Raw genomic sequence first — 13,179 nt, forward strand, 5'->3', positions numbered from 1 at the left:
TACAAGAGGCAACAGCCTCAAAGATCTGAGGGAGGCCAGAGGCTGACAGCCAGCAAGAAAATAGGGAGTTAGTCCTACAACTGTAAGGAAATAATTCTGCCCCAAACCTGAATGAGTGTGGAAGTGAATTCTTCTCCAGTCTCTAGGTAGGAGCCCAGCCCTGTTCAACATCTTGATTTTGGCTTCATCAGTCCCTACGTGTAGAAGCCCTAGATTGGTGACCTACAGAACTGTGAGATAAGTGAGTATTGTTTTAAGCTGCTAGGTTTGTGGTAAGTTTGTCACACAGCAATGGAAAACTAATACATCCCCACTACCTTGAATCCACATGGGTGTGATGCCTGAGCTTTGGGCAGCCATCTTGTGACCAAACAGCAAGAACTAGAGAAAAGGCAAAAGAGTGTCAGAAACTTGGCTTTAACACGCAAGCCTCTGACCCAGTGTCAGTGATTGCCTACCTTCAAACTTACGTGAGAAAACAAACCCCTGTTCTTTAAACCACAGCAGGCTGGTATCCCACTATTTGAAGAAAGCACTTCTCACTAATACAAAAAGTCACTTTTTTTTTTTTTTTTTTTAGACTTTGGTTTTCTGCTTTATTCTCTTCTCAAATGAAACTGAGTAAAGAAATTTGAGTTGAAAATTATTTTGTTCTTTTTAGGTCATTCTCTATTTTTTTCTACTTTCCTGTGTTGCTTTTGAGAAGTGTGATGTTGTTACTTTTTCCTGATCCTTTCCATAGATACTGTTTTTCTCTCTATAAACTTTTCTTCTCTTTTAAAAGATGACCGGTAAGGGGATCTTAACCCTTGACTTGGTGTTGTCAGCACCACGCCCTCCCAAGTGACCAGCCATCCCTATATTGGGATCCGAACCTGTGGCCTTGGTGTTATCAGCACCACACTCTTCCAAGTGAGCCACAGGCCGGCCCTTCTCTATAAACTTTTAGGATATTCTCTTTATCCCTAGCAGTTGGAAATTATATCACTAGGAATATAATATATAAAGATTTTCATCTACTCCTGGTGCTGACTCTGTGGCCACTACAGTACATCTTTCTGTTTGTTTGTTTTGCCTTCTTTCACGTTAGAAGCTTTTCTAAAATGTTTAGTGATCCTTGGCTATGTGTTCACATTCTATATAATGACTCTAAAATAGCCACCGGAAACCCTGTGTGCATGGAGGGACTTGTCAATAAGTGAAGCTTCACTTTAGGGTAATAGGCGCAGAATGGGCAGACAACTCCATCAAAGTATGTAGGATCTTTCTTCTGGAACCACTCAATCTCTCCAGAGAGGGATGTGCTGATTTCTTGCCCAGTTAGGAAGGAGTTGGTAGAGGCTGCCTACCAGTATTCAAGAAGCTGGGAAGAGAAGGGAACTGATCTCACCACTCAGAATTCAGCCTTCTACTTAATCCTTAAAGTTTCTGTATGACATCTCATCTCTATCCCCTAGCCCTGTACCTAGTGCTCCCTGTTCTATGCCTCTCACCAAAGAATATACCTTCCTTCTCCTAAGGTGGTGGAGGGGGCGGGGGTCATTATCTTCATGTATAAAATGGGGATAGCTGGTGGTTGGATATCTGGGTCTAAACTTAAAAGGGATCTGAGGGTCTTACTTTCTCCTATATAGATTGTTAGGCAGTATTTTTGTTTGCAGCAACCCACACCTTCTTCTGGTAGTTACCCATTTGAGTTTGTCATCTATTTTCTGCCAAAATCACGATTGATACATGCCTACATGAAAAAGACTATTTATATAAGTGGGCAGGGTTAAGGAAACAAAAAAGGAAAGTTGGGGCATCCAGGTTTTAGAAAAAGCAGGAAATCATTATCATCCTTAGGCCTAGGGGCAGGGTGAGGAAAGCATGTTACCATAGCCTTGTTGAGAGCTGGTGCCATGGAAGAAAGGACACCCAACAGAAACTTTATCAACTGTGGCAGAGAAGGAATAGGAAGAATAAACACTCCAACCTCTCTCTCTCTCCCTTCCTGTCCCTCTTTCTCCTCCCCTCCAATCTTGGCTAAACCCAATCTGAAGCCAAATCCAACCAGCAACCAGATGATGAATTCAATAGAAGTCAGCCTTTTTGGGATACAGATCATGGACAAGAAAGGCTGATTTAGAAAACCAAACAGAAAATAACCAGCCAATCACACCTCACTATCAAGAATACGTTCTAAAAAGAGTAGGTATCTTTTAAACTTTATTTCAAAGAGTATATGTTATTTTGGTAACTTTTTTTTAAAGATAGGGCAGATAGCCCCAACACCACCATGCACAAAGAAAATACTCATTAGACTTCACTAATAAGGATTTGCCATTGGTTGTTAACGGGCCAACCTGCCTGAACAGGCTACATGAGGACCTCAGAGCACAACCCATTGTGAGGAAACATGGGTTGTTTCTCAGGTTCTAGAATTCCCAGGAGCTCTGATTCAGCATTGGGAGCTTCTGTCCAGTTTTCTTCACGGCTCTTGGGTGACCCACGCTGGGGTCCCCTCTTTCCGTAACTCCAGATGAACAAGATTTTCTTACTGGTGAGCCTCTATCTGCTTGGATCGGCCAGAGGTGAGTCTTCTATCTAGGCTCCGGGTAGATACTTAAGGGTCCTCCTTTAAGGTGTTTCAGCCCTTGAAGAAGGAAGATCGGTCTCTTAGTTACCCATACCAGTGTGACTCAAGAGTCGTTACACAGGTCCAATCTGAGAGCTCCTGAACCAGTTGATTTCTTCTAGTTACGGCTTTACAGTCAGTGGGACCCACTGGCCTGGAATAGTCCTGTTGCTACTTCTTTTGGCCACTCAAAATTTGTACCTGATGCTCTGTGAGATGGGAGGATAGGCTTGGGCATTCTGAAGAAGTTCAGTGAAAGTTTGTCCCCCACCAACTGAGTGTAAGGTATCCTTGTGTAGTTAATGTGCCAAGGAAAGATATAAGAAGATAGGAATGTGATGTGACCAGAAAGCCATCTGAGAACACAGCAGGGCTATGAACCAGAGACCTTACAAGTCTCTCCCTCATCGCCATGTTCTATTCATCCAGTTGTCTGTATCTCCTCTGTTAGGATCCCCCACTCATGGTGGGCTGTGTTCCTCCTGCCTCCTACTGGAAAAGAGAGGCTATGACCTCTGAGCTGTTGGTGAAATGACAGTGTTTTCTGCAACGTTGGTTCTCAGAGATTTTGTTTTTTGCTTTGTTAGACTTTCAAAAGTTAACTCAGAAATGTAGATACACAGCTAGCAGATGGTAGTATGTGCCAGTCACGTGGCAAAGCAGAGTCATAAACCGTAAAAATGACTAAGAAATTAGTGTGCTTTTTCAAGCTTTCTTTTATATCAGAAACATCTCTTTATTAAAACTTTAACTATTGAAGAATCAGTCAAGCATATATTTATGGTAACATTTTTAAAATAAAAACTTCCTAAAAGCTTTACTAAATCTTACCTCTCCATTATCAACATATTCTAACTCTAGCCTTTTAGAAAGTCATTGATTATAAGTACTGCAATAATCCCAGAATATTTATCAATTGCAGGATTCTTACAGAGTCAGTCTGGAACCTTAGACTACCTCAGCCTCAAAGATCCTATAATTCTTCTCAGCTTTTGGCTAGGATTATTAACTCAGTTTTTGTAATCTACTTGCCCTCCTCTAGGTTGCTCAGTCCAATTACAGAGTAATAATAAAATTTTCTGTTTGGTGCTTCCATTCAGTTAAAACAAAAATCATACTTAAGGAATATTTGTCTGGCAGTCATAAATAAGATGAATTACAGGTAGAAGAGACTGGCCAGAAGAGAATGACCATATAAGAGTTTTGCAATTCCTAGTGTAAGTGGGGAGGAGAGAAGACTAAAATTAATTCAGCACCTAGGCAATGGACTAGGCACTTAATTTATTTTCTTGACTACTCATGACAGCTCCGTGAAGTGGGTGTAAACAGTATGTCACAAAGAATCTCAATTCAGAGACATATAAGATAAGCCAGAATTTTTTACCTTAATTTGTAGCAACTTTGCTTTCTGAGTCCACAACCCACACGGATTGGGGACTGAGTATGAGAGAGAACCTGACCTTACCAAATAAAGGTGACTTAATCCTTTTTGATTATTTTTGTGGCTCATTAGATATTTGTCATCTTCTAGTTTGAAGTTTATCCTGTCCAAAGTTAAAAATCTTCCACCCTCAATTTAGACTACAATTACTTAGCTATTGAAAACTACTTGCGCACTCTCTCTCTCTCTCTCTCTCCCTCTCTGTCTATCTATCTATCTATCTATCTCTATCTCCATTTTCTTGCCTTTCACCCGTAGAGGAATTGGAGGGAGGACTGGTGGTGGACTGCTGATTACACAAGTTATGACACATTGATTTTCTAATGCCGTCTTTGTCAAGGAGACACATTCATTTCCCTTCATGTGCTTCTGGTGCCTCTGGCTGAGTGGGTCCCTCTGTGCAGTTCTTTATAATGTGAATCCTAAAGTCTTCCCTTCAATCCCAGAGGTAGTCTCTGTGTGTTTCATTAAATACCTCTGTCCTCCATGGTCTCTTGGGGTACTTAGTTGACCTCTCCCAACGTCTGTACTATCTTCAGGTACCTGATCTAGGCGTACAGGAAACCTACGTGTCACACATTAGCCTCACTCCATAGAAAAGTAGTCTTTACCCCATTCTCTCTCACCGTCACCATCTCTCTTCTGTTCCTTCTCCATCCCAGGAGCATCAGGCCAGCCTGATGAGCCTCCTGGCTCTATGCACCATGAAGCTTCAGTTCAGCAATTTTCAGGTGAGTACTCTTCACTTGGAAACCCTTCAGATGCTGAGGCTTTATATGAAACTTATTCAGGCAAGAACACTTTAAGTGAGCACGGTTCAAGTGAGCACAGTTCAAGTCATCATGCTATGGTTGAGCACACTGCGGGTGAGCACACTGCGGGTGAGCACACTGCAGGTGAACAGTCTTCAGATGAAAAGCCTTCAGGTGAGCGTACTTTGGCTGAACAGCCTTCAGGTGAACAGCCTTCAGGTGAAAAGCCTTCAGGTGAACAGGCTCTGAGTGAACAGGCTCCGGGTGAACAGGCTCCGGGTGAACAGGCTCCGGGTGAACAGCCTTCGGGTGAAAAGCCTTCAGCTGAACAGGCTTCAGAAGGTGAAAAGGCTTCAGGAGAACAGGCTTTGGGTGAAAATCCTTCAGGTGAACAAACTTCAGTAGAACAGGCTTCAGGAGAAAAGTCTTCAGCAGAACAGGCTTCAGGAGAACAGCCTTCAATGGAACAGGCTTCAGGGGAACAGCCTTCAGGTGCACCATTTTCAAGCACATCTTCAGGTGAGTCACATTTGGATGAGTACCAGTCATTGACTTCAGGTGGGAAGTGGGGAACACATCAAAAAAACCCCAATATTAGGGAAGGAATGTAGAAGAAAGAATTGTTAACACTTCATAAACAGCTTTCCCACTCTCTAGGTCTCTTCACAATAATACCGAGAGACAGGTTCCAGGTTTTATGGGGCCCTGAAGGCTAAACAATTTGGAGGACCCTCTTTAAGAAAAATAACAAAAAAATGCTAGTAGCCCCTCCAACTCCACTCCCTGTAAGAAATTGTAAATACAAATGCTTGTGGCTCCCCTAGAAGGGGCTTATGGAAATGCAGTGTTCTGAAGATTAACCTTCATTAGCTGCATGCTAACCTGCCTCTTAACAAACTATGTTAGAATGTTATAACTTTTGAAAACCCTGTAAAGAGATGTCTAGCACTGTAGCTGGTGGTTATTTTTGCTGAAAAATGGAATGTAAAGTGTGCAAACGCTTTTGCCTGTTAGAATCAGAAATAAGTTCCCAGGACAACTGCAATTCTGTGGCTCTCATTTAAAAGTGGTTGTTCAAGGAAAGAAAACAAGACCTAAAGTCTGATGCCTCAAGTTTTTACCAGATATGAATACTTCATATTTAACACCATTGCATTAGTATTACTCTAAATTTTCAGATGAGGGAAGTGAGGCTAAAGTAATATGCCCAATACCACACAGCTACAAAGTGGCAAGCCTTGGATGCAAACTTAGGTCTGTCCAAAGTCCATACTCTTACCATTTCTTTATGCTTCCCAAAATAGGGGATTAGCAGTAGAGATAGTAAAATAGGTGATACAGAAGCATTTCAGAGACTGTCATTAAAGACCTTTGATAAGGTCAATTTGAAAATGGAGACTGATGCAGACTCTTCACGAGGTTTGAGATGTTAGAGAATTCTAACATAGCTTATTAATCAGTCAAATTTGATTCCAAGTGTTTAGGACTTTAAGTGACAGTATGATGGGGAGTACGAAAAAGTCAGTCACATAATACTTTGCTCCTACTGAGTCAGACATGACAGAAAGGCATCTAATTATAAATGTCCAAGAAGCCAATGGGGATATGGACTGCAGTAAAAGTCAATATTAGAGATATAAATCTGGGATTCATCAGCAATGAAGGTCATATATGAAGCAGTGAGAATGAAGGGATTTCCTCTGGAAGAGCTCCATCAGACACAGAGCCTGCAGATCCCCAACAAGAACTAATAAATGAATGTGTTGTATCCAGGCTACTTACTGCCCATCATCCTTCCCCAGATGTGAGACTCAAGGCTACACACCTGATCCATAAGGGGATTTCATCAGGCTTATCTTAAATTTTCAGGCACAATATTAAATTGCCACACATGTGCTTATATGAATGATCAAGGAAAATGTCTTCGTGGAGAGGGAGTCTGCACCACTGAGAATTCCCAGCAATGCATGTTAAAGAAGATCTTTGAAGGTATGTGGGGATTTTATGAGGCAATCTTTTTGCCAGACAACAGATCAACCAACTTAACTACTGATGGGGGGCAGTTGGGGTGGCAGGGGCCTTGGGAGGGATCAAGGAACTTGGAGATTCATTCCAGGATTAAGAGAAGAACCTCAGGTACTGATGGAGAGGTAGCTAAGTAATTCTAGTCTAAATTGAGGGTGGCAAAGGGAGGAATCAGAGATGACAGAAGTTTTGAAGAGGTGGTATAGAAAACATAAGGGAATCTCAGGAAAACAAGCAGATTTGGGGAGGAAAATAATGAGGTTCATTTGGGGCACAGTAAGTTTTAAGATTTCCTTAGCATGTCTGCATGGAGATGACCATGAGTTAGTTGGAAATGTGAGAATTTAACTTGGGAGAGCAGAGATAATTGGATACTGGGGAGTAGACAAAGCAGTAGGGAAGACCTTATCAGAAGACAGTGTCAAGAAAGGGGGTGTAGTCAACAGCATGATGTGCATGAACTGAGGTCAAAGAAGAGTCCTGAGAAAAGCCTGCAGAATTTGACGTGTAGACCTCTAGCAACCTTTGAGAGGAAAGTTTCAGCACAGTGGGGTCATGATTCTGAGTGCTCGGGGCCAAGATATGAATGAGAAGGAAGTTAAGGTGATGAGGATAAGCTAGCTCTCTGGAGAGGTTTGTGGGGAAAGGAAGGATAGTGGTAGGAGAGTAGCGTGGTCAACAAAATATTTTTGAGTTTAGGGTAAACTTGAGTCTTTGTAAACCAAAAAAGGAGCCAGTAGAGAGAAAGAGACTGAAAATATAAGAGAGGAGTGGCAACTGATGGGAGGAAGGTCCCAGAGGAGGCAGACAGAAGAGAAAGGGGAGGAAGAATATAAAAGTGGAAGTCTTAGTCATCCTTACATGGGGACATTGGGTAGCATGGATAAAGGCTAAGGTTGGAGGAGAAATCCTTCTGCTCACTATAGTCTGTCTCTGCTCCTTTCAGGTGGAAAACTCCAGTTCATGGTTCAGGGGTGTGAGAACATGTGCCCATCTATGAACCTCTTTTCCCATGGAACCAGGATGCAAATTATCTGCTGTAAAAACCAACCTTTCTGCAACAATGTCTAGAAGCCTGTGCCCTTGCTTCTTACTCTGGCTCAGGCAGCAAAAAATTTCCATCACCCTACTTGGCTCAATTTATATTTAGTTTCTTCCCCAGTCAACAACTAATCCCATCTGCCTCTGCCTGAGCATCAGACAGCATGCTTGAATATCTTCTTTCCTCTCCTATTCCTGTCCTGTTACCTATTCTTCACTGTCTTTCCTGCTCCCCCTACTCTATCTCTCAATAACCCTGATTTTTTTTCAATAAATTCCACATGATTAAAGAACACAGGCTACAGACAGACTTCTTTTCCCATCAGTCCACTTGCAGGGTCAGCCTGAGCTTCCTTCCATACCACGCACTAAAGTGGACAGAATGAAAGTGAAGGGGTCTCCCACGTCACAGACAACAAAGAGGAATGCAAAGTAGGTATTAGCCTTTCACGGGACTTAAACAATATTGCAGTTACTCCTCTCTGAACCCTCTATTCCTACTCCCCCCCACATCCTTCCACTTATTATGGTCTACAAAACTCTACCCTTCTTTGGCTCTTGAGAGTTTTCAGTCTTCAATAGTCCACCACTTATATAATGATAACAATTAAATGATTCTTATATTTTTTTGCTTATAAAATGCAGTAGTTCATAATGCTTAAATAATTTTTTTCATACACTATGTTATTGGGTCATCTACTTAGCATAGAGGGACAGGTGGAAATACTAAACAGTCCCTCACCTGGTACTAATGTTATGTTCTTCAAGTGTTTTTACACAGTGGTCTCACATGATCCTCAGAAAAGAGCCCAGAAGGGCCAATAGGAAAAATAACATTATTCTTATTTTATCAATAAGGAAATGTGACAGATTTTTTTTTTAATTCATACTCCATATTGTTCCAAATTTAACGTTACAGAGCTAGTGAGAGCCTGAGCCAGATTCCAAAACCAAATCTGCATGATTTCAATCTTAGCTGTTTCTACCATATTATGAATATTAGCCAGAATGGTTCTTTCAAGACCAAAATCAATCCTCTCCTTGTACACAGCCCATAATTACTATTGCTCTATCTTCAGATTTGCTGACTCTTGACAGATCAATAGTAATTATCTAATCTGAAGAACAGGAAAAAAAGATGAAATGAGCAAAGCCTCAATGCAACAATATAACAGATAAGTAATTGGAATCCCAGAATAATAGGAGAGAGGCAATGAGACAGAAAGGACATTTAAAGAAATAATAGCTACATTTTTCCAAAACTGGGTGAAAAACATAAACTTACAGATCTAAGAAGCTCAATGAACTCATGGGAGGATAAATACAAAGAAAAACACCTAGGCACATAATAGTAAAATTACTGAAATTCAAAGATGAGAGAAATTCAAAGATGAGAAAAATTCAAAATCAGTCCAAAGAAAAGATACATTACATATAAGGGAACACTGGTATAAACGTTGGCTGACTTCTCATCAGAAACAATGGAGAGCTGAAAACAAGTGAACGACACCTTTAAAGCAATGAAAGAAAAAAACCTGTCAGCCAAAATGTTATCTCCCAATAGTTACCCTTCAAAAATGAAGGTAACAAAAATATTTTCATATAAATAAAAACAGAATTCGCAACCAGCAGACCTGCACTACAAGAAAAGCCAAAGGAACTTCTTCAGGTTGAAGGGAAACAATACCAGATGGAAACCTATTTACAGGAAGAAATAAAGAGCACTAGATAGAGTAAATACATGGGTAAAGAGGTACATGTAATGTATACAACAATAACAGCACAAAAAACAAGGAGGTAAGTGGACCAATACTTTTGAAAGATCCTTATTTTTAAGTGAAGTAGTACAGTATTAACATTAATTCAACTATGATGATATAGTAATCCTTAGAGAAAATAATTTTTTTTCAATACAGAAAGGTATAGCTAAAAAGCCAATAGAGAAATTAAAATGAAATGCTAAAAAATACCGGATTAACCCAAATAAAAGCAGAAAAGGAAAAACAATTAGTTGGGCCATATAGAAAAATGGTAGACAAAAAAGGAAGTACCAAAATAGTAAATAAAAATCCAAACATCAATAATTGAGAAGGACACATCATTACTACAGTGGTCTTCCTATCAAAAATAACCTGAATCTAATCATGCGAAAGCATCAGACAAAACAAAATTTAGGAAAATTCTACAAAATAACTGGCCTATATTCTTCAAAAATGGCAAGAAACAAACACGGAAAAAACTATCCCACATGAAAGGAGACTAAGGAGACACGAAACCATGTATGATCCAGGTTTGAACAAAGACCAGAGGGGGAAAATCTTACAAAGAACATTATTAGAACAATTGACAAAATTTGAATATAGACTGTGAACTAGACAACAGTGTTGTATCAGTGTTGATTTCTGTTAACTAGGTTGTCTATGAGAAGGTCCTTGTTCTAAGAAAATACATATTGAGTTATTCAGAGGAAAAATAATAGCAACTGAGACTTAATGGTGGGATAGATTTTTTGGACTGATCCTCACGATGAAAAAATAATTTTAAATACTGGAAAATATTTAAAATATCTTAAAAGATCTAAAGAGCTAACAAGATAGTATAGAATAACAGGCTAAAGTTAAAAGGAAAACAGAACCCAGAGATTAAGTAGACTATTGAAGCCACTTTTTGCCTGTGAATATGTGACAGTTCAGTGAACTGGAACTTTTATTTTGATGGCCACATAGGATGAAGGAGATAGAAAAGAAAACTCACAGCCCACACAGGAAGTAGGACTATACCCCAAGTATGAGTGAACCAGAAATAAACTCCCCACTCATAGTACTGAAGCCCAAATTTCCACTTCCTGAAGAGTAGAATAAACCTCAAGTGTTGAACTGATTTATTTAAAGTGGTTCCAAAGTGGCAGTGCCCAAAAGTACCCAGTAGAAGCAAATACACATCATCTCTGGATGAAAGCCGCTTCATTTCAGGCCACAATTTATTCCTAAGAATAATTTTTCAAGGATATTGAAAAATACATGGTAAAAGATAACTAGTGTATAAGGACAGAAATGATTATGAGTCAGAGTAGAAACAACACACAGAAACATCCACAAAGGCTTCAGACTGGAATTTCAAATACATAGAACTATGTACAAAAGAACAACAACAACAAAATTAAACTGTAGCATAAAGACAAAAAGATAAACGATTAAGAGATTTAGGAGACAGTGAGAAGACCTAAACAAGTTTAACTGGAGTTTGAGAAAGAAAAGAGACCAAAAATGGGGCAAAGGCAATACCTGAAAAGATAATGACTGAGAGTTTTCCAGAACTTTCACTTGAAAGGCAAAAATTCACAAAGTAAGGCCAATGAATCCCAAGCAAGATAAATAAAAAGAAATCTACATGCAAACACATCACAATGAAACTGTAGTCACCTTCAACAACAACAAAAAATCTAAAAAATACCAACCAGAGAGAAAAGACAAAAAATACTTTTTAAAGGACAACTTTTAAACTTAACAGCCAACTTTCTCAAAAGCAAAAATGGAATGTGAGATCATTACTGTGCTGAAATAATTACCAGCATGGAAACCAGCAATTAGACAAAAAATATTCTTCAAGAATGAAGGTCAAATAAAGTATTTTCAATAAGTAAAAACTAAGATTGTTCACCACCAGCAGACAAAATGATTCCAGACAGAAAGCCATAAGATGAAGAGAAAAAGAAAGGGAAAGGAAAAAAAGGAGGGAGGAAAGAAAGAAAAAAAAAAAAAAGAAAAAATACATGACTAATTGTACATTGTATGAATAAAATAATAATTTCTTAAAGGGTTAAAATATATTTCATATATTAACATTTTAAAACTTATACACAGGCTGGCTGGTTAGCTCAGTTGGTTAAAGCATGGTATTATAACACCAAGCTCAAGGGTTCAGATCCCTGTACTGGCCAACTGCCAAAAAAAAAAGAAAAGAAAAAGAAAAAAACTTATATGCATCTAAACTTCTGCTTCTGGGAGATAATGTAGATGTACTTTTCCCTATTTCTCCAACTAAGTTCAACCAAAATCTCTGGACATTTTATATAAAACAAACATAAGATCCTGGAAGGGGGAGGCAAGAAGGCAGATGAGCTAGAGACCTCACCATCAAAGGGACAATATGATGGTGAGCACCCCGGCCTTTCAAAAAAATCCTCATATATCCCAGATATAAAGCTGAAGAATCCAATAACCCAGAAATGCCAGTGGGAGAAGACAAAAAAACCCACAAAAGCCTTCTGTCTCTAAAAAAAAGGACTGGGAAATTGGCAACTTGGCAAAACAGGAAACTTTTAGACAATAACCACTCTATTACAGCTAAATATCACAGAAACAACAAAAGTCCCACCCCCATCAATGCAAGCAAAGGCCAAGTGAGGAGCCTGCACTGCTACCCTCAAGAGGCTGTAACTAGGTGCCCCCAAACCCCTGTTGGGGTGGTATCAAAGAAGGCCAAGTTGGAGGGGAGACCTTTAATCTCACCAGTCGATAACAAAGTCCCTGCCAAATGGTGTCAGTGGAGACTGTGAGAAGCCAAGACTTCCACTTCCACCCAGCAATAATGAAGGGTGGCTTCCCATCCTCTGCCCAGGGGTAAAACAGGAAGTCTAGCAGGAAGTCAGAACTTTCACCATTACCCAGTAGTAACAAGGCAACCCACACTATAATATTAGTGGAGACTACATACAGAGCCAAAACTCCAGCCCCTACACAACAATAATGAGGAACCACAACTTGGGTGGCAATGGAGGACAAATGGGGTACCTGGACATCTACATCCACCCAATAGTAATAAGGTGATGCTCTCCTCCTGCTGGAGTTCTGTCACAAAAAGCCAACTAAACAAAAGTTTTAAATAAGACTCAGAGTCAAGAGCATAATATAAAATGTCTAAGTTCCAATTAAAAAAAAATCGCTCCTCATTATAAAGAACCAGGAAGATCCTAAACTAAAAAAAAAAAAAAAAAAAGAAACCAATTGATGCCAAAATTGAGATGACAGATTAGAATGATCTGAAAAAGATTTTAAAGCAACCATGATAAAAACAATTTTTATGATGAATTATGAATATCCTTGAAAAAAATGCATAGAAATTCTCAGTAAATAAAAAGTCTCAGCAAAATAATAGAAGACATAAAAAACTAAATGCAATTATAGACCTGAAAAACACAATAACCATAATAAAAAGCTCAGCAGATGGACTCATCAGCAGAATGAAGAAGAAAGAATAAGTGAACCAGAAGATAGAACAATAAAAATTATGCAATCAGATCA

The 13,179-nt window shown here is 39.4% G+C and overlaps 1 protein-coding gene across 4 annotated transcripts; it reads left to right on the forward strand.

Annotated features, from left to right (window-relative positions):
- The first annotated feature begins 2,521 nt into the window (after positions 1-2,521).
- Positions 2,522-7,906, forward strand: ACRV1 (acrosomal vesicle protein 1). Of its 4 annotated transcripts, none has more exons than XM_063095675.1 (6): positions 2,522-2,573; positions 4,721-4,789; positions 4,955-5,142; positions 5,251-5,329; positions 6,680-6,799; positions 7,782-7,906. In XM_063095675.1, exons 1-6 carry the CDS (start codon positions 2,522-2,524, stop codon positions 7,904-7,906), a joined length of 633 nt encoding a protein of 210 aa, XP_062951745.1. The 4 variants fall into 4 exon arrangements, with proteins under 4 accessions (XP_062951745.1, XP_062951746.1, XP_062951742.1 ...); XM_063095676.1 differs by having other exon boundaries at positions 4,985-5,142; XM_063095672.1 differs by having other exon boundaries at positions 4,721-5,142.
- The last annotated feature ends 5,273 nt before the right edge of the window (positions 7,907-13,179 follow it).

The sequence above is a fragment of the Cynocephalus volans genome, chromosome 4, assembly GCF_027409185.1.
Source record: "Cynocephalus volans isolate mCynVol1 chromosome 4, mCynVol1.pri, whole genome shotgun sequence".
NCBI lineage: Eukaryota > Metazoa > Chordata > Mammalia > Dermoptera > Cynocephalidae > Cynocephalus > Cynocephalus volans.